At 36.5% G+C, this 25,684-nt stretch overlaps 1 protein-coding gene and 1 long non-coding RNA gene across 3 annotated transcripts in view; one reads left to right on the top strand and one right to left on the bottom strand.

The window, feature by feature from the left end:
• Window positions 1–25,684, top strand: part of LOC137768837 (uncharacterized) — a 156,952-nt gene that overhangs the window by 94,011 nt on the left and 37,257 nt on the right. The gene's annotated exons all lie outside the window — the stretch shown is intronic.
• The window catches only part of SEMA3D (semaphorin 3D), a 207,799-nt gene that overhangs the window by 3,666 nt on the left and 178,449 nt on the right, over window positions 1–25,684 (bottom strand). For both annotated transcript variants that reach the window (XM_068550466.1, XM_068550465.1), the window contains 6 exons: window positions 24,628–24,850; window positions 22,444–22,532; window positions 20,564–20,605; window positions 18,089–18,246; window positions 15,251–15,315; window positions 6,164–6,303 (listed from right to left, as the gene is read on the bottom strand). In XM_068550466.1, the coding sequence (XP_068406567.1) occupies window positions 6,164–6,303; window positions 15,251–15,315; window positions 18,089–18,246; window positions 20,564–20,605; window positions 22,444–22,532; window positions 24,628–24,850 (717 nt within the window). The remainder of the gene's footprint in view (window positions 1–6,163; window positions 6,304–15,250; window positions 15,316–18,088; window positions 18,247–20,563; window positions 20,606–22,443; window positions 22,533–24,627; window positions 24,851–25,684) is intronic.

Raw genomic sequence — 25,684 nt, forward strand, 5'->3', positions numbered from 1 at the left:
ACACAAGAGCCCTGTTTAATGTGGAGTATTGTTGAGCGGCTCAGCATTAAGTAGAACAACAACAAAGAAGTCTGGAAGATTTCCCAGTTTACACATCTGCCCCTGTATTGTAGACTTAGAGTTGATGGAAATCAAGGAGGCATAAAGACGGCTAAATTAAATTTATTCACAGTGGGTGGACTATACTTTGCATCTTTATGTGAAAAATATGTAGGAAAAATCCCTCCAATTCTGGAAATATGAGAAAAGGCAAAGAAACATCTCTGGCTACCAGCCCAGTTAACTAACAGATATATGGCCCAACCACCTTCTATGCCAGAGAAGTGCAGCTGGCGGGGTACCACACAAGGCCAAAGGCAGGTCACAGCTCAGATCCCTGGTTAATGAGGCTGAAATGTCTCCAGCCCTGCCTTTGCTCTGCAATGAATCCACACCATCAGGGGTCTGTTTGTTTCCCTTACTTTGCCCATTTGGTGAATTGGTGTGTAGTAGGTTTTTTTTTTTTTTTCTAATGGATTTATCTAAAGGCCCAGATATTTTTAAATGCTACTGTAATACAAACTAATGTTGAAGTAACTTACATTCTCAGAAACTATAGGAATCTGCTGCCAAAAATAAAAGGGAATTTGAATTGGTAGAGCTCTAAAGGATCAGTCTTAAAAAATAATATCAATCTCAAATTTAACACATACTATATATCTTCCTTTAAATAATTTTATTGTAGGAATTATTGTTTTTTCATTTCAATATATCTTAGAACATGAAATTGAAACTCTGACTCCACAGCCTAGGTTCTGGTCCCTATCTGCTCTGCTTTCTATGACTACTCATTTATCTTCCCCGATTGGTATCCCATTTATCAAGTTGGTGACACAGCATACGGTGTATGTGGGGTGTTAAAAGTAAAGCTCTTTGAAGGTTAAGTGTGAAGTATTATTAGCAACATCATAGACTACTGCCTTATTGCTGGAGAGGTGATGTTCTGAAGCCTTTACTTCTGTAATTCTTTAATGGAAAATGGCCTGTGGTTACTAGCATGACGACCAAAGTGCGTGACTTCAGTTCCAGTTCATCTCTGGATATTCTTTCCCAGCTGGTATTCTTGCTAATGTTTAAACTGCATTTAATGTGGCTTTCAGAGACTGTCACAGCTCTGAGTCACTATTTTTTATTGTTCTTTTTAAGCTTCTGACAGGAAGGAATGATGACTTTGTGATTTCACACATATTATGCAACACTTCATCATTATTTTTGGTATTCTCTTTTTGTGTCCCATTTACGTTATTTTACTCTGAAGTCTGGCCCCCTTCCCTCCTTTCCAGCCTACTTCTGTCCCTACAGGACTCAGGGTTTCATAAACACCTGACATTTCATTACTCCATCGTGGTCCTTCACCTTTCCTTTCTTTGATGGAATGCTTACTTTTTCTTTTGGTTTTTGACCTACAGATAAAAAGTTTGCTTTAATGAATTTCTTTCTGGATTTATCTAATGTCTATTAGATCATTTAAGTGATTTTTTTTCTCTTCCTAAAATTTCAAAAATATGCCTTTCATGACATGGTATCTCTAATAAAATACATTTTGAATTGATGTATTTTCATAGGATTTTTGCCATCTAGAGATAGAAATCTGTGACCCAGAAATTAAGTGGTTGATTAACATTTGCCTACTTTACATTCCCATTCTCTGTAGTGCTTTCATTCCATGCTGGAATAGGATGCATTATGCAGACTGCATCTCGACAGTGAAATGTCAGCAGAGTCAGTCAATTTAGAAAATTCAGCTCCTCTACAGAGAGATAATGTAATCTCTGGCCAGTGATTTAAACTCATGGAATTTTCTTCACTTTAGAAGTGATAAGTAAAAACTGCTCAGCCTTACATATCAAAACCATGCTTGAACCACGGTCAACTATCCATTTGCTTCATGTGAACAAGGATAATATATTTGGCATTATTCAATGTAGATCTTCAGTGAAGGGCAATTCATTTAAAATGAAAAGAGAAACATGGTAAGTGACAAAGGACAGTTAGGTACTAAGCAGCAGGTAAAGGTCAGTGACTTCCTTCTCTGATAATAGCAGCCTAATGGTAATTCCTTTGCAGATAATTCACCTGTCAGGTCTTTCATAGCTAAAGCACTGCACGTGTCTTGGAAGTGACTAGGGATTCAAGAATATCTCCCTTCTTCAACAAACATAGGAGACGACTTATTTAAAAATAGTGCCGAGGGCTTCCCTGGTGGCGCAGTGGTTAAGAATCTGCCTGCCAATGCAGGGGACACGGGTTCGAGCCCTGGTCTGGGAAGATCCCACATGCCGCGGAGCAACTAAGCCCGTGAGCCACAACTACTGAGCCTGCGCGTCTGGAGCCTGTGCTCCGCAACGGGAGAGGCCGCGATAGTGAGAGGCCCGCGCACCGCAATGAAGAGTGGCCCCCGCTTGCCGCAACTAGAGAAAGCCCTCGCACAGAAACAGAGCCCCAACACAGCCAAAAATAAATAAATAAATTTATTAAAAAAAAAAAAATAGTGCCGAGGCAACTGGCTCATTATTTAAAAGAAAAAAAAAAAAATCGAATGAATACATAACTCACTCCTAGATTAATTTAATATCTTTAAGTAAGTGTAAATATAAAATGTAAACTGTAATTGTAAAAATAAAATCATAAAATGACTAGAATATATATATTTGCTGTTTCATTGGGGAAGGAACTTCTAAGCACAAGTGAGAAATCATATAGCTATAAATCAATAGATTTGTCTATATAAAACATAAAGCGTGTGTTTTAGGGACACACAAAATTTTTAGAGATAGAAAACAATAAAAAGTTACATATAATATGCATAACATTAAAATGTTAATATCTATAATATAAAAGGGTTTGTTAAAATAATTTTTAAATGAATATACCAACATAAACCAAGCAAATGATAGGTAAGGCAATTTACCAGTATGGTGATTTTGATGAGAAATTAGCAATATGCAGTTGTTTATCCAAAGCTGTAAGATAATTAAAGTCTTTAACTCACTTATTTTACATTTAAGAATTTGTCCTAAGAAAATAGACAAGTAGAGAAAGATTTAGCTAAAGGAAAGTTGATTACTTTTTTAAGAGGTTACGTGAACTTAATAAAACATGGAACATCTGTGGATGACTGTGTCATCAGGATGGCAGGGATGTGGGACAGGAAACATGGTATTAAAATTGAATGGCAGGGGAAAATGCTTATAGTGTAATGGGAAGTAGGAAAAAAAAAAGCTGGAATAGACATCAGAATAGTATTTGTGCTTATCTACACTTAGTGATCTCATAGTTGTTTATTTTCAAAACCATTTATATTGCTTTTATAATAAGAGCAACAAAAATAAAACGAAGGCCTACAGATAGAAAAATACAAATATTTGAAGATGTTTTAAAAATATTTTAAAAAGCCACAGAAAAATTACTATCACAAATGGTATAAGGTACTGCCTCTTTTATTTATTCAGATCTCAAAAGTTCAACAGAAGCTTGGGGACTGACGATTAACTTGCTAGTTACAGCACCGACATCATCAATTTCAAGAACAGCTTTATAAGAAAGTCAGTGAATAACTGACTCATGACCTCCCCAACAGCACCCAACTGTGAAACAACTCAGTAAGGAAATGTTCTCCTCCTGGCAGAGAATAACCTGGTGACAGGCTCTGTGCCACAGGAGATCCTGGGCCTTCCCTCAGGCTTTTTTTTTTTTTTCTTTTTTTGAGTGGAGGAAAGATTTCAAACTGTGACCTTCTTGGTAAAGAGCAGAGGGTATCCTGCTGGGAAAAATGCTTCAAATCTAGTCTGGATTTTGCCCCTTTCCTCAGTTCAGGAAGCAGTACTGCATATCCTGGACAATGTATAACTATTTACAAAGATAGAGGAAAATACCAGTTGAAACATTACAGCTAAAATATTTTAAAGTATAAATCAATAAATACACTGTTTCTGCTCCATTGAAATTTATGGAGCATGCTACCACCATGACTGTCTGATATACTTAAAACGTACATTAAAGTAATGCATAGCATTTTCAGGAAACATGAAAGATGTGAATGCAAACATGCATAGGCAAACGTACGTATCTGTAACTGGGAGAGTACCCCAAGCAGAGTTCCACATTTTTTGAAAGTCAGATTAAATTTGTCATGGAGAAAAAAAATCGTTAAAAAATGATATTTAAATGAAAAGAAATTATCAAACTTTATTAACTATAAAATTAAAAATAGTCATGTGGGGTATTCAAAAGTAAAATACTGCAATATATCTAAAAGAAATTCTGCATGTTACAAAAATTCAGATAATGTCCTTGCAGTATTTCATGGATAAATAATAAATGCTTTATATCTTGAAATTAAATCACCTCTATGTCAGATAAAACTTCAATATGTATTGGTAAACAGTGAGACTCTTAAACATTTAGTATAAATATGGATATGCCCTATTCTTAGAACTTACGGATGTCAGGAACAATGAAGAATCAAGTTTTACCAGAGAAATCTGACATAAAGGAGGAAGTTATTCCCTTAGTATTAAGTATGTGAAGGGTCAATATTTTGCTAAGAGAAATTATTCTCAGACGAAGAGAATGATAATTTCTTAATGTAACAGTGGAACATATCTTGACATTAATCACTTATTATAAAATTTGGTTCTTTGACTCCAAGGCTTCTCAGCCTTAGCACAACTGGCATTCGGGTGAGATGGATGGTTGTTTACTGTGAGGTACTGTGCACTGCAGGATGGTGAGCATCAGCCTTGACCTCGACCCACTGGATGCCAGGAGCATCCTCCATCCACCCAGTCGTGACAACCAAAAATGTCTCCAGGTATTGCTAAATGTGAAGACCTTGGGAGCAAAACTACCTGAAGTTGAGAACCACTATTACACTATTACAGTAATGTTTGACCGATTACATATACTATTTAAATGTTTATAGACTTCACAAGGAGGCTGATATTTTAGAGAACATCTGGTCCACCTGCTTATGTGGCAGAGAAACTGAGTGCTAGAGAAGTCACCACCTGCTCACGAACCCTCAGCAGTCAGGGTGAACACACATCATCAGTGCTGTTTCGTATTTCACACGTCCTCCCAGTAGAGTGTGTCTGCAATTTTATATGCATACTTTACACTTGTGAGTAATCCTCTGCTTTGAAATTCACATTCTCGTATGTGTTTTCTCATTTAATTTTGACAGTAACTTTTGCATTGATTTTATTTACCTTAGAAAATTCCAGCCCACAGTCCTCAGTAATATTACCAAAGAATCATTACTCAATGCATCTAATTCTGAGCCTGTGTTCACTCCATTACCATTACAGTGTCCTTAGTTTAATATTGGGACTTTTAGAACTCTAGATTGAGTATCACTGGTTTCTCATAGGCATTTTAGAATAGAAATATAAAAATTCTGTCATTTAACCTTTGTTACATGACATTTGAATAATAATAATACAGGATTTCTCAGACTACCCAAACTCATCTCATTAAATTCAGTAACATATATAACGTACATATCTCACAAAATCTTTGTGATATGTTTTAATCACATGTATGTGTTAGAAAAAAACTGAAACAGAAAAAAGTCAAAAGATGAGTAGAGCATCCATATTACTTATCCCTCTGTTGATTTAATTTTAATGCACTAGAGTGAAAAGGTACAGATGTCCAGATACTTATCCAACTTGCTCCTATGATATGATAAGATAGATATTTCCATTTCTGTACAAACTTGACATGTTTTATTTTATGATCTAAACTGAACCCAATGAGAGTTAGAATTTAGTCATTGTGCTATTGTGGGGGGAAAGTCTTGTTCTTGATCAGGGAATTATTCTAAAATATAGACCATCAATTAAAAATAAAAAGTAGAAGAAGAATCCTGTAAATTTTTTTAATTCAATATGCTTTTAAATGTATTTATTAACACATTTGCATAAAATTGGCCTATTCATATCTCAAAGGCATTGTTACCTTGGGTGCTAGAGATTATAAAATTTTATTTTCCTTGTTATCAAGTCGTGATAAGAGGTCCACTTGGCACTAAAAGTTGAACATCTCCTCTCACAACCTAAACTTGATTTAAGTTTTACACTGTTTCCCTCAAGGTGAGCATTCTTTGATGACTATAACTTACCTCCTCTCGATATTCATCTCCTGACCGCTGGATATACCACTTAATAGATGCTTGTTGGGATTTAGGTATACATTCCAGAAAGGTTGAATTAAATTCAATGCCAAAAATCACCTTTTCATCAGCAGCTTCATGACTAATGCCTGGAAAGCAAACATGGAATAGGAGATTAACCTTGACACGATTTTAAAAGCAATGGGAAAATAGACTGATTTAGAACAGATGCCATGGAGGAAAGATTCATACACATTATTACAGAGAAAGGAAATTCATGTTATAATGTTGTAACCTGAGAGTAAAATACTATCTAATAGATTGATTTTTAAAACTCTATCCCTGCACTGCAATTTTTACTGTTTCATCAATATAGTAACTTTTTGCAATTTATTTTTTTAAATAAGAATTCACAAGATCCAACTTTAAACACTGAGCCTCTCTGAGCTGAACTGAATAAACTTCAACATCTTTTAATGCTTTAACGCCTTTTAATTTATATAAAATATAACTAATTCTACAGATATTTCTGAAGAGAAATTTATCTTACCACTAAAGAGAAATTCTATTATGATTTGGTCCACAGAGCTGACCATATAACATATAACCATATGTTATGACCATATGACATTTTGATGTCAGAAAAGTAAGTGCAGTGCTCTATACTTAATGAAACTCTATGATGATGCTAATAAGTTAGATGCTCTAATACTCAGAAGCAGGACCTTATCTGTATTATCTACCAAAAAATGTTCTCTTTTATTCAAAGAGGGATATTTTAGCCCAACATGCATTTGCTATAAGATAGTTAATGGGAGGCTAAAGTATCAGTGTCTCAGACACCTTATTCTCATAAATCAACTGCACCATCTGAAATACATTCCTTCCAGAGTAGCCAAAGGCTGTGTCCCATGTGTGATCTAAGATCTGTAGCTCAGATTTGATCAAATAAAAAATGACGGCTTCTCAGCCTGGCCCAAACATGCACTTTTTCATCGTATATTCAGATGTCTCAATTCTGCAGATGGGCCTACTTAGCATTTTAGGCATAAACCAGAGTGAGGCTTAAGGGGCCTAAGTGAATCCTAAACCTAAGCACGGAGAATTATCAGCAAATGGCATGAATGCACGTGCATCCAATAGTTAGGCTTCTTTTCAAGAAACTTCTTTTGAACTTATTTGTGTCTTACCAGCAGTGATTAAGTCAAACATGCTGACCGCATTATGAATTAACCTTACCTAACCTTCAAAATGTGTGGATTCCACTTGAAATCTGTAATCTATCCACTCTCTTCTGGCAATTTAACAGATTATAGCCACGATTTTCACAGCTAATAAATTCCTAATGCACAGGAAGATCACCAGTGCCGATCACGGAAGAGAAAGACACACGTCACTTCGTAGTAACAGATACCATTTTCCTGAGCAAAGGGAGTTCATGCAGGGAGGATGCAGGCTGATTGTTTAGGTGATGGGGCAAGGGCTCGGGAGAAACTCAATTAGACGGATTCAACCAAAGAATTAGTCAATTCAGTGAAAGATAAATTAGTGAAATCAACTGGAAAAGTGAAATAGTGAGCTGATTATAAGAAATCCATCTTCAACTCAGTAGAAACAGTGACCCTTTGAAACAAAGTCATCCCTACATCAGTTTGACTGGAAATTAATTTATTGTTTCTTCCAATAATGTTTGTTTTATCTCTGAGTTTAAAATTTTCTATTTTTAAATTTAAACCTATATGTATGTATGTATATATATACACATACACACATATATACATACATACTATATATAATGTTCTGTTACTATCCATTTTTAAAAGTGCAAAAGCTGTATACAATAATGTTTTTAAATAGCAGAATATCTTCTCATTAAGTATAAAATAATTTTAAAGATAATATTTTAATCTTCCAGATTGCAGGCAAAAATTTTTTTTCATAGAGAAATATCTGGAATATTTCTTTAGAATACACATATGACATGTCACTGAAGTCACTGCAGCAAGACTATATGTGTTTAACATTGTTAAACACAGTTCATCTACATGAATTACTGACTTTATATCATTAATAATCATGCAGGATCACAGTATATAACAATTAATGAACAAAGGAAGGAAGGAAAAAACGAAACAGCTATTTGCCAGTTATTCAAGACTTGACCAAGTCAGTGCAACACATATTTATGGTGGGTTATAAGCAAGTCATCTCCTTTCTTCTTTACCAGAGACAGGTGTTCAGATGTGACCCTTTCTCTCCCCTAAGATCGAAAATGCTTAGTTTGTAAATACCCTCATAATCTCTACTTTAATTCTCACAATTGATTCTCTGTCTCTGGCTTCTCCTATTCCAGTCAGTCACCAAACAGGTATAAATTACTTTTATTTTTAAAAACAACTTTTCTTAGTAATATGAAATAGCTCCTTAGCACCTATAGAGTAAACTCTAGACAATAACAGAGGGATCATCACAAACTTAACAAAACCTATGTGAATTCTTTCTGATTTTAATAATTGTTACTTCGTCTACTTAGTAAAATTTGATTGTTTCCTTAAGGCACAGCTCAAGTGCTCTCCATCTGGGTATCCTTCCTTTTACCTATGCATTATGCAAACATTCTTGCATGACTACCATACTGGCATTGCTTTCAGTGCAGGAAATATACTGATGACTATGACAGGCAAATTCACCACCTTTATATTCCAGTGACAGAAACAAAATTATCAAGTGAATGAATAAATAAAGAATATAGTATCTGGCTGTGTTACGCATTACAAGTAAAAATAAAGCAGATTAGGGAATAATTAGGGTTAGAAGGAAAGAAAGGTATTTCAGGTAGGTTAGTCAGGAAGGGTGTCTCTGAGAAATTAACATTTCAATCATGGGATTAAATGATGTGAAGATGGAGCCACGTGGACACCTGAAGTGAAGAGTTCTTCAGGTACAGAGGAAACAAATGCCAACAGGGCTGAGGTAGGAACCAGACTGGTGCTTTTGAAAAAGAGAAAGCCTGTGAGCAAGCTATGCCACAGTGATGTGAGGATCAGACAAGGTGTTAGGAACCAGATCAGGTAGAATCTTGCAGGCCATGGTAAAGGCTGTGGAGTTTTTACTAATTGCTCTAAGATGCTAGTGAAAGATTCTGAGTAAGGGAGTGACAAGATCTGATTAAAGTGTGTTTTTTTTTTGACTGCGTTGGGTCTTCATTGCTGCGCACGGGCTTTCTCTAGTTGTGGCGAGCAGGGGCTACTCTGAGCTGTGGTGCGCGGGCTTCTCATTGCAGTGGCTTCTCTTGTTGCGGAGCACGGGCTCTAGGCACGCGGGCTTCAGTAGTTGTGGCACGTGGGCTCAAGAGTGCAGGCTCAGTAGTTGTGGTGCACGGGCTCAGTTGCTCCGTGGCATGTGGGATCTTCCTGGACCAGGGATCAAACCCGTGTCCCCTGCACTGGCAGGCAGATTCTTAAGCACTGCGCCACCAGGGAAGCCCCCTGACTGAAGTTTATAAAGAGGTTACTCTGGCTACTGAGTGCGATCTAGACTGAAGGGAGGCAAGCATGGAAGCAGGGAGACCAGTTTAGCAGCTACTGAAGAGTTCTGGTGGGTCTGGTTAGGATGGCATCTGTGGAGGTGATGAGAAGTAGCAGTTGTGACCACTGAGCCAAAGGGCTGTACTGAGAGGCTGGTGATAAGATGTAAAAGAAAGAGAAGCATAAAAAGATGACTCCTAGCTGCGTTTTGACAAAGCAGTTGGGTGAGTGGTGGTGCTATTTATTAATATGGGGAAGTCTGCAGAACAAATAAGTTTTAGAGAAAATGACAAGAATTCTTTCTCAGGTATAATTTGAGATTCTTATTAGGCATATGAGAGGGGTTCTTGAGCAGGCACAGAGCATACAAGTCTTGCACACAGGCGAGAGTTCAGAACTGGACAATGAATCTGGGAGTCAAATTGCCTCTGATAGAGAATACTGTGAACAATTATACGCCAACAAACTGGACAACCCAGAAGAAATGGACATGTTTCTAGAAACATACAGCCTACCAAAACTGAATCAAAAGGAAACAGGCAATTTGAACAGACCGATCACTAGAAGTGAAATAGAATCTGAAATAATATAACTCCCTGCAAACAGAAGTCCAGGACCAGAAGGCTTCACTGGGGAATTCTACCAAACAATAAGAGAAGAAACTATACCAATCCTTCTCAAACTCTTCCAAAAGATTGAGGAGGAGGGAACACTCCCAAAGTCATTCTATGAAGCCACCATTACCCTGACACCAAAACGAGACAAAGACACTACCAAAAGAGAAAATTACAGGCCAGTATCTTTGATGAATATAGATGCAAAAATTCCCAACAAAATATTAGCAAAGCAAATCCAACAACACGTGAAAAAGATCATACACCATGACCAAACTGGATTCATCCCAGGGTCACAAGGATGGTTCAACATATGCAAATCAATGTGACACACCCAATCCACAAAAGCAAGACAAAAACCACATGATCATCTCAGCAGATGCAGAAAAAGCATTTGATAAAATTCAACATCCATTCATGATAAAAACTCTTATCAAAGTGAGTTTAGAGGGAACATACCTCAACATAACAAAAGCTATTTATGACAAACCAACAGCCAACACAACACTCAACAGTGAAAAGCTGAAAGCCTTCCTGCTGAAATCCAGACCAGACAAGGATGCCCACTCTCACCACTGCCGTTCAACATAGCACTGGAAGTCCTAGCCACAGCAATCAGACAAGAAAAAGAAAGAAAAGGTATCCAAGTTGGAAGAGAAGAGGTACAATTGTCATTGTATGCAGATGACATGATACTATATATAGAAAACCCTAAAGACTTCACACAAAAACTACTAGAATTGATAAACACATTCAGCCAGGTAGCAGTATACAAGATCAACATACAGAAATTGGTTGCATCAGAAAGAGAAAGTTAAAAAAAAAAAAAGAAAAAGAAAAAAAAATCCCTTTTAAAATCTCATCAAAAAAAATAAAATACTTAGGAATAAACCTGACCGAGGAGGTGAAAGACATATACACTGAGAACTATAAAACACTGATAAAGGAAACTGAAGACGATTTAAAGAAATGGAAAAACATTCCATGCTCTTGGATTGGAAGAATTAATATTGTTAAAATGGCCATATTACACAAAGCAATCTACAGATTTAATGAGATCCCTTTTAAGTTACCCCTGACATTTTTCACAGAACTAGAACCAATAATCCTAAAATTTATATGGAACCTTAAAAGACCCAGAATTGCCAAAGCAATCCTGAGGAAAAAGAACAAAGCAGGAGGCATAACCCTCCCAGACTTCAGACAATACTGCAAAGCTACAGTAATCAAAACCTCATGGTATTGTCATAAAAGCAGACATATGGATCAATGGAACAGAATAGAGAGCCTAGAAATAAACCCACACAGGTATGGTCAATTAATCTTTGACAAAGGAGGCAAGAATATACACTGGAGAAAAGACAGTCTCTTCAGCAAGTGTTGTTGGGAATGTTGGACAGCCACTTGTAAATCAATGAAGTTAGAACACACCCTCACACCATACACAAAAATAAGCTCAAAATGGCTTAAAGACTTAAGTATAAGACATGAAACCATAAAACTCCTAGAAGAGAATGTAGGCAAAATATTTCTCTGATATAAATTGTACCAATATTTTCTTAGGTCAGTCTACCAAGCCAATAGGAATAAAAGCAAAAATAAACAAATGGGACCTAATCAAACTTACAAGCTTTTACACAGCAAAGAAAACCATAAACAAAACAAAAAGACAACCTACGGACTGGGAGAAGATATTTGCAAATGATGCGACCAACAAGAGCTTAATTTCCAAAATATACAAACAGCCCATACAACTCAATAACAAAAACAAACAAACCAAAAAAAAAAACCCAATCAAAAAATGTGCAGAAGATCTAAATAGACATTTCTCCAAAGAAGACGTACAGATGGCCAATAGGCACATGAAATGATGCTCAACATTGCTAATTGTTAGAGAAATTCAAATTGAAACTACAATGAGGTACCACCTAACAGTAACAGCTGTCATGATGGCCATCATTAAAAAGTCTACAAATAACAAATGAGGGAGAGGCTGTAGAAAAAGGGCACCCTCCTGCACTGTTGGTGGGAATGTAAATTGGTACAGCCTCTATGGAGAACAGAATGGAGGTTCCTCAAAAAACTAAAAATAGAGTTGGCATATGATCCTACAGTCCCACTCCTGGGCATATATCTGGATGAAACTATAATTTGAAAAGATACACGCACCCCAATGTTCACAGCAGCACTATTTACAATAGCCAAGACATGGAAGCAACCTAAATGTCCATCGACAGATGAATGGATAAAGAAGATGTGGTGTATATATATAATGGAATAGTACTCAGCCATAAAAAGGAATGAAATAATGCCATTGGCAGCTACATGGATGGACCTAGAGATTATCATACTAAGTGAAGTCAGACAGAGAAAGACAAATATCATATGATATCACTTATATGTAGAATTTAAAATATGACAGAAATGAACTTATCTATGAAACAGAAACAGACAGACACAGAGAACAGACTTGGGGTTGCTAAGGGGGAGGGGGACGGCAAAGGGATGGATCGAGAGTTTGGGATTAGCAGATGCAAATGATGATATATAGAATGGATAAACAGCAAGGTCCTATTGTATAGCACAGGGAACTATATTCAATATCCTGTAATAAACCATAATGGAAAAGAATATGAAAAAGAATAAATATGTATGTATAACTGAATCACTTTGCTGTACACCAGAAAGTAACACAACATTGTAAATCAACATTGTACTTCAATTAAAAAAAAAAACTAAAAAAGAAAAAATTGCCTCTGATAGTATTGAAATGGATGGCGTTAAGGAGTGAATATACAGAGACTGGATGTTTAGATGGTAGGATGAAAAGGAAAGTTAAGAACACTCAGAAGGGGCTTCCCTGGTGGTGCAGTGGTTGAGAATCTGCCTGCCAATGCAGGGGACACGGGTTCAAGCCCTGGTCTGGGAAGATCCCACATGCCACGGAGCAGCTGGGCCCGTGAGCCACAACTACTGAGCCTGCGCGTCTGGAGCCTGTGCTCCACAACAAGAGAGGCCGCGATAGAGGCCCGCGCACCGCAATGAAGAGTGGCCCCCGCTCGCTGCAACTAGAGAAAGCCCTCGCACAGAAACGAAGACCCAACACAGCCAAAATAAATAAATAAATACATAAATACATTTATAAAAAAAAAAAAAAAAAGAACACTCAGAAGGAGAAACCTGTAAGGTAAGAGAAAAACCAGAAGTTTTCCCTGTGGTGCCATGAAGCAGAGGGGTGCTGGGGAGACCATCTCTGAAAACAAAAAGCCCTTATTTGTAGTGCTTGCCGATTTTCCTGGTGTAAACACTCCTGCCATGGCTGATTCAAGCTACCAATGGTTTAAAACCCAGCTCACAAAATTCCTACGTAATACACAGTCAGCTCTCATGGGGCCATAAGAGCTGGCTCCAGCACATCACTGCATGGAGCCAAGGGAAGAAAGTGTTCCACGGAGGAGGGCGCTAGAGAGTAAGTAAAAATGGGAACGGAAAAGTGGCCATTGGATTTGGCAAGGAGGAAACTGCTGGTGATCTTGACAAAAAATATATTGGGTTAGAGTGGTGATGATGAAAAGGAGATGTGCAATGGGCTATAACAAGAATGGGCTGTGATGAAGTGGACACAGTAATTGTGAGTGCCTTAGTAAACAATGGTGTTTTATAAGTCCTTATAACATTTATCATTATATGACATGGCATATATTTTACTTGTTTTCATGTTTGTTGCCTGCTCCCTCCCCTAACACACATTTAAATGTAAGATCCATGAATGCACAGATTGTTTTCTTTTATGTTCATTAGTATATCCTCAATACCTAAAATAGTCCCTCCTAATCTCATGTGCACATGTGAAAAACTCTGTGCATAGCATACAGTAATGATTGCTAAATAAAACACCGTACATAACAGTGAGTCATCTACACATTAGAACAAGAAGACAAACGTACTATTCTGGACTAGAGCTTATTTTTCAGAAGAATGATATTATAAATTAGAAATAATTGTTTTGTTTTTAAAAAAGAAAACTCTGCCAGACCACCAGTTATAGACTATGAAATCTGGGTTGTTTATTCAATGGTAGGTGGTTACTAACAATATGATGATGGAAAGGCAGTTCATTTCTTCTTCTAGTTTGTGTGTGTGTGTGTGTGTGTGTGTGTGTGTGTGTATTTTCTATCCGAAGGCAGAGCTTGAGAGTGGAAAGTAACTAAAGCTCTGGAATATATACTTCTACAGATTTTTTTCTCTGTTATCAGAGTCACTCAACAGACTTCCTCTCAATTCTCCACTCTGCCCTTCTCACACTCAGACTTTCAAGATCTTCCATTCTATGACATTTTCTCTGAACAATACAGCCTCTGGTGACCTCTTTTTTTGCTAAACTCCCACATCACTAATTGTGCCTTATGACATTTCCCCAAAGAATTGTAAGTTCTCTAAGGAGCTCTTTCTCTCAAAGTAGACCCGGGACAATTACATGCACATGGAAGTCACTTAATAAATATTTACTGATTGAATGGATACACAAATTAATAAGTGAATACAAATAATGCACAGGCTACCTAAAATTTCTTTCTATTAAGTCCAACACTTTTATCAAACTTTTCTGGGAGGGTCTCTTTGAGTTTACTCTAAATATCCATATGGTTTGGACTATAGTCTGCTTTATCTCTAATAGCAGCTTCAGACTTTACAAGGATGGATAAGGCATTAAAAAAGGAAAAAAAAAAAGGTATAGGAATTTTAAAAGCCATATGAAGCAAATAACAATATAACAAAGAATTACCACTTAGGCACGTGAACAGGGGGTTGATTTATAAAACCTCCTATTGCTTTTCCAGAACACAAGCATTACACGAAATGAGTAGGTGTTTTAACTCGTATAATAAAAAAGACACACAAAGACCAGGCTTAAAATTTTCAGTGAGAGGAAAGCATATTAAACCTATACTTACTGTCTTCTATGTCCCAGCACTGGGTGATTGGGTCCCCATACTTCACATCTTGGCGTCTAGCTCGCCTGTGCAAAAGGGATTAAATAGAACTTCAAGCATGATATCTGAGATATACAAAGTCTACATCTAACACTCATAACAGTAGCAGAAGCAGAATTATGCTTTACTGCTCAACTTAAATGCAGGTCAATATTCCAATCACTCTAACATCAATTCAAATAATACTAGTGGTAGAGTCCTAACAGAATAAATCCTGTTTTGGTAATAAGATGATCTGAATTTTATTCTAGAATAAATCCTGTTTTGGTAATAAGATGATCTGAATTTTATTTAACTACCACAGTTTTCTTTTTCTCTGACTTTTGACAAATTATTCAACAGAATAGGTTGAATATAAATACAATCCAGTTATTATATACTTCCTATGGGGGTAACTATTTGTATCTTCTTTTTTTCAGTCAGCCAACGGAAAAGTAAGATATAAAAGAGCTTTAGCTAGTGGGTAAGAAAGTACACACGAATACAAAATGCCTTATCATATGAAGATTCATTATTATATTGATGTGATTAAACAACGAGATAAATATCATTTGAAACAGAAGTACAAGTTTGATATGGTTCTCTGAGAGTAGTGATAATGATAATAATAATAAAATAATGGCCTTGTACATTATTGTCACATATTTTCCTTAAGAGGAAATAGTAACTACTGCATAAAAAAAGAAAAAATCTGCCACATCTAAGTTAAATAAGTCTTACACTTGGAGTACAGTTTCATTTGCTTTGGCTATTTTATGTTGCCAATCAGAGATCCTAGATGTCACAGTAAACATTCTGTGATATGTAGGGTGTTCCTTGAGGGGAATGCTGACCAGATGACAGCCCTGTGGAAGATTCATTTATCATACACATTTTTTGGCTCCCATGGACAGTGTTAGATAAGGGAGAACATCACAGTGGCTTGTCTGCAAGATCAGAGATACAGTCTTGAGAAATACAAGAAGAAAAAGTTATGATGGTATAAGGTACATAAGGTCAAGCATGTTTTTAAATCTTGGCTTCTTAAGGAACAGGATCAATTCATCAAACTGAAGGTTCATTACCAACTAATGAGCATTCTTGTTTTTTAGGTTCTTGAAAAGAAAAGCACTCCCCAAAGACTAACTAGGATGAGTATATTCTTTGTCAAAAACTATAACAAAAATGTTGTGACTTTTTACTTTAAACTTGAAATAATGGTATCTCCCCACTTACATTTAATTCAGAGATTTCAGGGAATACAAAAAGGTCTAGGAATTGTATCTGTTTTTGTACTATACATTCACTCTGTGATCACTAGAATTTGCAATTTGACAAATCAGTAAACTTTCAAAAAAATAAAAGTGCGTTATGTAGTAGCGGGACTAACATATGCACACCTGTTATCTTATTTTGTTAAGACCTAAAGATGAAAAAAAAATACCATATACAATTTGCTGACATTTTACCTAGAATAAAATATACTTTGGGCAATACTTTAGAAAATAGTGTTACTATAAACCACACTTTAAAATAATAATATTTTAATATACTCAGCCACCATCAGTCATATTAATGAGCATTCAGGGTGTTTCCAATAATTATGCTATTGAAAACTGTGCTGAAATGAACATCAAACATATAATTTGTGGTACTTTTTTGCCCGTGTGTGTAAAATAAATTCCTAGCTGGGTACTGTTGGCCCAGAATAGCATTATTTTTAAGAGCACATAAAGCAATAAACTACAAACAGCAGGATGTAGTTGGATATTTAAGCATATCTGGGTGGCAGAAATTGGTCAAGTTGGAGTAAAAGCAAAATTATACAGAATCACTGGGATGTGCTGTGGGCTGTATATAATCTACACTGTTACAAAAACATGTATTTATACATTATTTGTAAAACAGTAATTACGAGTATATACATATTTATAAATAAGGGAAGAAGGGAAGAATGTACAAAGGGTAGAGTAGTTAAGAAAGCAAACTTTTCATGCTTTTTGACAAAGATGAAGAGAAAGGATATAAACAATTTATCAGAATTTTTTAAAGCTCTGAAACCGAGGGTTATCATCAGTTAAATCCATGAAACCTGTAACCTGCCTTCATTAATCAAGCTTGCTTTAATTGTTGCTATAAAAACGTGTGTGTCCTCCAAGCCTCCGGTAACCTAAACAGGATGTTTGCCCAAGTTGTTTAGGAACTTGGAGTCAGCTGTGTTCAGTTTGAGCTCTAGCCGGTTAAGACTGGTTAGGACCACTGACCCTCCCTCTGGGCATGTGGGAGTGTCCAGTGACCTTTTGACATCAGAGGCCAAAAACTCCACCCTCAGGGCAGGCATCCCAGGAAGAAGCTTGTAGCTTAGTTGCATCTGCGCAGAACGATGATTACCTCACCTTTTTCTTATCTCCAATTAACCTTCCCCAGGCTCCCCACGCCTCAGCTTTCTCCCATAAGTATCCTCAGTCCCTCGCCTGTGGGGAGGGGAATTTGAGACTTGTTTTCCCCATCTCCCCACTTGACTGCTTTGTGAATAAACCCATTCCCTGCTGCACATCTTGGCATCTCCACGTTTGGCTTGCTGTGCATCAAACAAAACTAGTTTGGTAAGACTCCACATTTCCGGATTTCATAACATTCTGTTTTATCCTCCTTCAAAATTTAGCTGTATGAAAAACTCTAAAACATTTAGATTGTAATATTCCTACCACAGACCATGTTCTCTATATGTTTTCTCTTTAAACTACAAGAGAAGGTATTCGTGTGAGATATTCATTGTGTGAAAAGCAAGGCTTCATCTTAATTTGATGTGCCTCTCACCTTTTTGAAGTGGGTGCATAGCGAGAGCATGCATTTCCATCCCAGGCACAGTAGGGGTCTCTGGCAAGACAACAGTCTGCACAAGCTTTCCCATAAGTGTCACATCTGTGCAAGGAGAGCTGAGCCAGTCCATCTCGGGAACCAATGTACAACTGTTGCTGCAAATCAGGCAAAACAAATGCATTAGAAGCATCTTTCAGACGAGTCTTAAGAACTTCCCTTTCTTGAATACCACACCACAGACCTAAATCTGTCTCCTCAGGTGCCCTGCCCGTTATAAACACTTGCACAGAAACATAAGGAAGAGTAAGATAAGTCAGTCTTGTGTCCCTGGTTGGATGGTGGTTTGAAGATGATGACACAGAATTGGACAGCATTCTAGAGAGCTAGAGTAACCTTGGCAGTAATTTAAGAAGGTCAAAAACCAGCTTCTAGACTGAGGAATTAAGATGTCAGATTCTTTGTTAGTAGTTGAAAATACACTCTGGTAGATTATATCAAGCACAGATGCTATAGGCAACACTGATGGTCTTCTCCTGCCATGGCTTCTTATATAAGAGTTGACTGAAAAGAGGTGTATAAAAAACTTTCCTGTGGTTTTAACTAACCATTTCATTTGTTAATGAAGTACGGATCCCTGAAGGAAGTTGAGTGATAAGTGAGAGAGAAAGTATTTGGTATCACTGTGAAGAAAGTATTTAGGAGGTTTGTGGGATGCTGTATCACACGTGGAAGCCTGCAGGATACTGACAAAGTCAGCAAATACAATCACATTTTGAAAGTAATGCCCTGCTCCCTACATGTATTCACTTGAGGGTATGTGGTGGAGGCAGAGGGAGCGATGATAACAAGTGAATAAGCCATAGTCTGTGCCTTCAAGTAACTTATGGTCAAGTCTAGTGGACATGCCAAACTTTAAATGGAGGAAAAAAAATCTGAGAAATAGATATTGGCACAAATAACATACATGAACTCCACCTATAGAAATCTGTCTTATACCCCTACCACCCACTTAAGACCTCCTGGAGGCTAAATGTGGACTTTGTTTACTATTTTACTATATAATTCTCCATAGCATTTGATACCAGTAAGACTAAAGCCTCCTTGGAAGTCTCTTCCCTTTCTCCTGTTCTCCCTCTTTATTTCTGCCTAAGACTTCTGTTTCCTTGGATGATTCCTTTCTTTGCATTGAACATTGGGTTTCCCTCTTTGCGATTCTCATCTTTACTCTTCTTCCTGTACAAAGACTCAGAGTGATTTTGAAAACAACATAAACACGCACACACTGATTCCCCTAAATCTAGTCTTCCTACCCTACCTTGACCAAGAGACACCATCCCAGTCACCCACATCACGAATCTGGGAGTTGTCTTTGAATCTTCTTTCACCCTCACTTGGTCTGCCACCTTATCTCTCCGTTCTCTTACACAGCACTCTCAAATCCATTTCCTCCTCCCTCTCCACTGCCCCTGCCTTTGTCTCAGTCCTTATCATCTCCTTCCTGGATGACCTGTAAGTGTCCTTACTGTTTCAGCTGGCTTCACCCTTGTTTTCCGGCAACCCTCACCTCCACCCCAGGACTCAATCCCTCTTCCACACTGCCACACCAGGCTGCTCTCTCTAAGAGGCAAATCTTATCATGACACCCTCCTGCTTAAAATCTTTAACGGTTTTCATTGTCTTGGATAAACTTGTTAAACTCCTCAGGAGGGCATCCATGCAAGGATGTGTCTACTCTTCTTCTGTCTTACCTCCCCAGATTCCTTTCTAGCCTCCTTGCCCCTTGAGTGCAGGTATGCTCTCTGCTCCAGTTGTACACAAACTTACTAGAGTAAGTTCTAGTCTTTCACTCTTCACGCCTTTTCAAATGGTCCCCTCTTCTACTCGGCATATGCTTCCCCATCCCACCCTTCTTTTTATTTATCTGGTTGCCTGCAGCATCCTTCATGGCTCGAGCTGCCTGTCTCTCCCTGCTCCCCTGGCTCCCTTTTACACCAGCTCCTCTCCTGTCCGTCTCCCTAGAACATGGCTCCATTATTGCTCTACTTTGTTAGCATGCTCCTTTGCCTTCCAGCTCCAGGTGACTGTTGGGCTGTTTGCCACTGCAGTCCATAGTCTAACTCCTAGACTCGCTGATTAAAAACCATCTTTAATGTTTAGGGCTAGGATTCTACATGAATTACTTTATAGCCTTGACAGAATGACATTCTCATGAGACTAGGAAAGTGAGCTCAATTTTCAAGAGCCAAAGGAAGGGGAGAATGTATTATTCAAATAATGAAATTGGGTCCCCTGTCTCCTAAGGCAAGGCTGAAACAATGCCCTATAATCAGTTATAAAAGAAACAAATAATCTAAAGCTTTTTACGCTATTTATAATTTAACTTCCAGTTCCAATGGATTTTCCCTAAAATAAACTTTGATTCAAATAATCTTTCTTTTGTGGCTAATTTTTTACACAAAAATTAGAAAGTACCTGCTTCAGAGACAACTCCATGTTCAAGATGATTGATGAATGCTGAAAATAGAATTTAACTATTAATAAAGATAATCATGAACAATCTTTTAGAGTAGCCAATATTTTGTTTTATCTTTTACCAAGGATAATTGGAGTAAACTTCAAGGCTCTGTTACATAGAAGAGAAAAAGATCTTAAGTTTGCTATTTCCTTCCCATGTGTAGTGATTCAACCTTAATAAAAATTATCAAAATAGTTATTTTTAAATCCTATTAAAGAAAAATTACCTAAATGTATGAGGAGACACTCTGCATTGAAAATTGGTCCCGGTTACCCACAAGGTTTCTCCCTCTTCTGACTCTGCTTATCTTAACTGCTTCCATATAATTCAAACTAGTGTTGACAAGAACATCTCCATAATTATTTATTGCCTCTTTCTGCTCTTACTTAGATCAGTAGTTCAAAAACTTGTTCAAGTAGTAAAATTCTAAAAAGTTATAGTGCTTCTTGTGGATGAGCATATTCTTTATAAAACACTGCAAGATACGATGCACATGGTTTCACGACATGAAAGTTTTATTTGTAGAAAACATGCCTCTATGCGTAAAATACAAAATTTAAAACATGAACACAAAAGCTACCAAACTAAAAAGGATGGAATGTTTAAACATTTTTTTATCTATCGTTTATGTCTCTCTCTATATATATGACTATTCTTTTCTCACCAGCCAATATTTACTAAGCAATAAACACAAGCAGATATTAAAACTTTAAGAAAATATATGAAAAAAATGAAAAGAAACGTTAAATGAGAAAGTTCTATCCAATAACTTTTTCTGTGAATTAAGCGAACAGGGTCATTATTTAATCTTAACAGTGGAATCCAAACAATTCCTCTTGGTCAGTAATAACCGCTGAGTAGACTTAGTCTAATGTGCCTCTGTGTATTATGGGGGCTTTATTTTTGCCCTCTGGGTTCACACTTATATTTGACATTGGCTTTTCCCTCAGGAACTACCCACGACTTTGTTTCTGGTAGATTCCAGAGAGCAGGTCTTGTTCTCCTTAACTCCTGGACCACTATTATCATCACAATGTAAACAGGATCCTGCGGAACCCAGCCTGTTAATTAACTTGAGCCCCTCAAAGCAGAGAGCTCTACTCTCTTTTAAGGCAATAGAAGTTTACATGGAAACAGTCTATTTTAATAAACTGTCTCAACAAAAATGGTATAAAAGACAGCATATTTTTTAAAAGCTCTTCTAAGAAATGCAATTTTATTTCTAATTTCATTTTAGAAAATAACTCTAAATTGAATTTCATTGAAGATCTACAAAGAATTCCACAATTCAAATTTACTACTGTTAAAAGTCTAAGGACATTCCCCAAATCCGGAGAACTCTTATTTTAGATCTACTAACTCTTTTGGTGGTTAAGGGGAATTTAGCACACATAAAGACTTACTATCAAGCAACTTTAAAAAAAAAATCCCTTACAGAAATGCAGGAACACATGATTTATACACTCTTCCAGTTTCCTTAAATTCAACTGAAGAAAAATTGAAAAGTAAAATTTATAAAGTAGAAAAGCATCTGGATAGTAAAAGAGACCCTAGGCTTTCATCTACCATGGCGATTTGTCTGAACATATGCTTAGAGAACTCAGTCATGAGGGGCAACCCAGGAGCCCCAAGTTCAGTGATATTTCTGCAGGGGAAAATGAGTCCCATTCTTAGTTGCTTTTAAAACTTTTTCCTTCACTTAAGGAAAAGAAAAATAAAGAAGCTAATTGCAAAGACTTCTTCAGAAAGAGTGGTGACGTACTGATACGAACATGTCCTATATAAGAACTGCTCAAGTTCGCCATCGCTTCTCCCGGAACTCTGGCCTAGGTCTTACCTTGAATATGTGTAACTCCTCCAGTACTACCTCTTCCATTTTCCACTTCTCCTTTGAAATGCTGACAACTTTTAGGACTGTTCCAATGTCTGAAAAAATACATTACCCATGATCCTGTTGTTTCTACTTCAATGTTTAGTTAAGCATTTTCCTAGCAACCTTCACATGGCTCCCCTCATTTTTTTTCAATGCCTTTCAAGCAATCAGGTTAAACAAACGATGCGAGAAGTGAAGCTTAATGTATATGATTCCCCCCTTTTGAAATACTATAGCTTTCGGCTCATAAAACACATTTATAAAGAAAATATTAAAAGACACACATTCAGAGTGTATTCCTAACACAAGGAATAGAGATGTCTCCTTTAAAAATTAGTTGAAAGGGTAACAAAAGAGGAACAACGTTTTTGGAACTTAATTTAAAAGGTTAAAATATATTAACAAATTTTCTCTCTCAATGTAAGAAATATTTATTCAGTACTTATCCAGTTCACCATGAAAGATAAATATATATATTTTTAATAATCTTAACAAATGGAAGAGAAATCATTGAATCTATCTACATGGGGGAAGTAGTAGCTCACTCATAAAATGTATTTTACTTACAGAAATATAATTAATGGGCTAGAAAATAAAATTTTGTCTAAAATTATTTGAGTTCAATTTAAAAGAACTAAACTATTATCACAAGATTAATCATATATTGCAGTCCACAAGGTGGCATGTTATTACAGAAAGATGATCAAAAGAACATTTTAGAAAAAAATCCCATTTGGAAATTAATGGAGAGACTGACTTACACATAAAAATAAATTTAAAATAGTTGGTTTTAAACTTCTGAGCACAGAGGTTGAAGTAGGTTAACATGTATGGTAATATCCTATTTGTACAAAATAGTCTGGATTATTTGTTTTTAAATGACTCTAGGATCTTTGAAAAATATTAAGTATATATTTTCTGAATGTCATAATTGAAAATCAGTCTATCTTAGTAGCCTCATAATTTTCTAAGTAAAAGTTAGGTAGTACCACCTAGTGGCTAAATGGCTTTTCTGACCCTGAAATGTTGAAGAACTAGAAATGAGCTTTGGGTGGGCAGTGCAATTAAGGGGCAAGCTCATTAGAATTAATGACAAACTAATTATTTCATGTTTTGACGCTTCAGTAGTAATCTCTGTAGTCTTGAAAGTATTACTTTTTTTCCCTGGGCCTTGGTACTGCCATCTGCAACATAATCAGGTTTGACAACTGGTGTTCGTGAAAGTCCTCTGAGTCTGTCACACAGACGCTTCCTAATAAACCTAACTTTTGTAAAACCAATATATTTTAAAAAATAAAATTATTCTAAAATTGTTTTATAGTCCTAAAAACATTTCAATAAAAATGTCCATTTCTTAATAACTCATCAAATTTCTGTTTCTTTATGCAATGCGTGATCCATCAAATTACATAACATTATCTAGGATGTAGTGCTTTTGTTTTAATGATACATGTTATCTTTACTGCCAATACAATTCACAGGACATTATTAGATATTACTTTTTTTTTTTTGAGATGCACCAAATAAGCAATATTTCTTTCCCTTGATAAAAAAGGTAATCATTTTATAATTACTGAGTTGGCAGTCAAAAAAATAAATAAAATGGGCTCTAATAATGAAAAGTGACACTTAATCCACAAAATTCAAGGACAGGAAAAATAATCACCAAGTAGTTTCTACTTTAAGTTCTTTACAAAGTAATGATTAACTTTTTTGAAACCACCATAAGCCAACTAAGTCAGTGATTCTCAAAACTGGGTGAAGGGATCCTTTGGGGTAAGATTATCAAATATCTCTGTAGAGAAAGGGAAATGAAGTTTGAAAATAGAGAAGCTTTGCTTTACCTACTTGTTTTAGTCCATAGTCATTCAACAAATATGTATTGAGCATCTCATCTGTAGCAGGCACATTGCAGTCGTAATATAGTAGTATATTTTGAAATCTCACATAACACTAATGGAGGCTGGGAGATATGTATGATCGTCGATCAAAAGCACATGTTATGCAAGTTAAAAAAAACACTGACTGGGTATTAGCTAGTAGTTACTCATTTTGATTTTGGCCGGTAAACTTTGCTGAAGTTTTTGTTTTGTTTGTCTAATAATGAAAAATTCATTTGAAAGAAGGCATAACCTGGCTCTAGCATACCTGTTCCAAGAAACATCACATCGTACTGGCCATCTTCTGCGACAACGTGATCCACCACAATCTGTGTCAGTCTGTAATCCACATTGATGCGCTTGAATGTTGGTCCTCCCACAACTGGATATACTGATTTATACATCACAGGGTGCCGCTTTATGAAACTGATGACATCGTCTGGAAAATCTCGGGTGGATTTAATCAGTGGGTCATAGGTTTTGCTTGGACACTGTAAAGAAATGAGGAGGGGAGTAAAGGCATTGTTCACACATCTGAGAAATTTTCACATCTAATAAAGTTTTTAAGGCTTATCATTGATAATATTAAAGGAGTGGTCAACAGGATCAATATGAAATCACATGTATTGACAGATGTAAATAAATGTGGCTTACCTGGAGTGTATATAAATCCAGTTTTTGCTTTCAAAAATATTCTTAATTATTACAATGAAATATTATTCAGCCACACAAAAAATGAAACCTTGCTATTTGCAACATGGATGGACCTTGAGGGCATTATGCTAAGTGAAGTAAGTCAGACAGAGAAAGACAAATACTGTATGATCTCACTTATGTGTGGAATCAAACAAAAGAGCTCAAAGATACAGAGAACAGATTGGTGGTTGCCAGATGTAGAGGGTGCAGGATGGGCAAAATGGGTCAGAGGGTACAAACTTCCAGTTATAAATCCTGAGGATGTAATGTACAGTATGGTGGCTATAGTTACTAACACTGTATTGCGTATTTGAAAGTTGCTAAGAGTAGATCTTAAAAGTTCTCATCACAAGAAAAAAAAATTGTAACTATGTATGGTGACTGATGTTAACTGGACTTAATGTGGTGGTCATTTTTCAATATATACAAATATCGAATTATGTTGTACACCTGAAACTAATGTTATATATCATTGATACCTCAATAAAACATTAATTGTGCACATATTTTAAATCTTTTATCAATGTCCAGTTGGGCTCTTGCTTTTGAAATACTTTTCAGTTGCATAAGTACAAGTAAAAATTGTTAATTCCAATCCATATCTTTTCTTCCAAGAAGTATGACTTCAG

This window comes from Eschrichtius robustus, chromosome 8 (assembly GCF_028021215.1).
Source record: "Eschrichtius robustus isolate mEscRob2 chromosome 8, mEscRob2.pri, whole genome shotgun sequence".
In the NCBI taxonomy this organism is placed as follows: Eukaryota; Metazoa; Chordata; class Mammalia; order Artiodactyla; family Eschrichtiidae; genus Eschrichtius; species Eschrichtius robustus.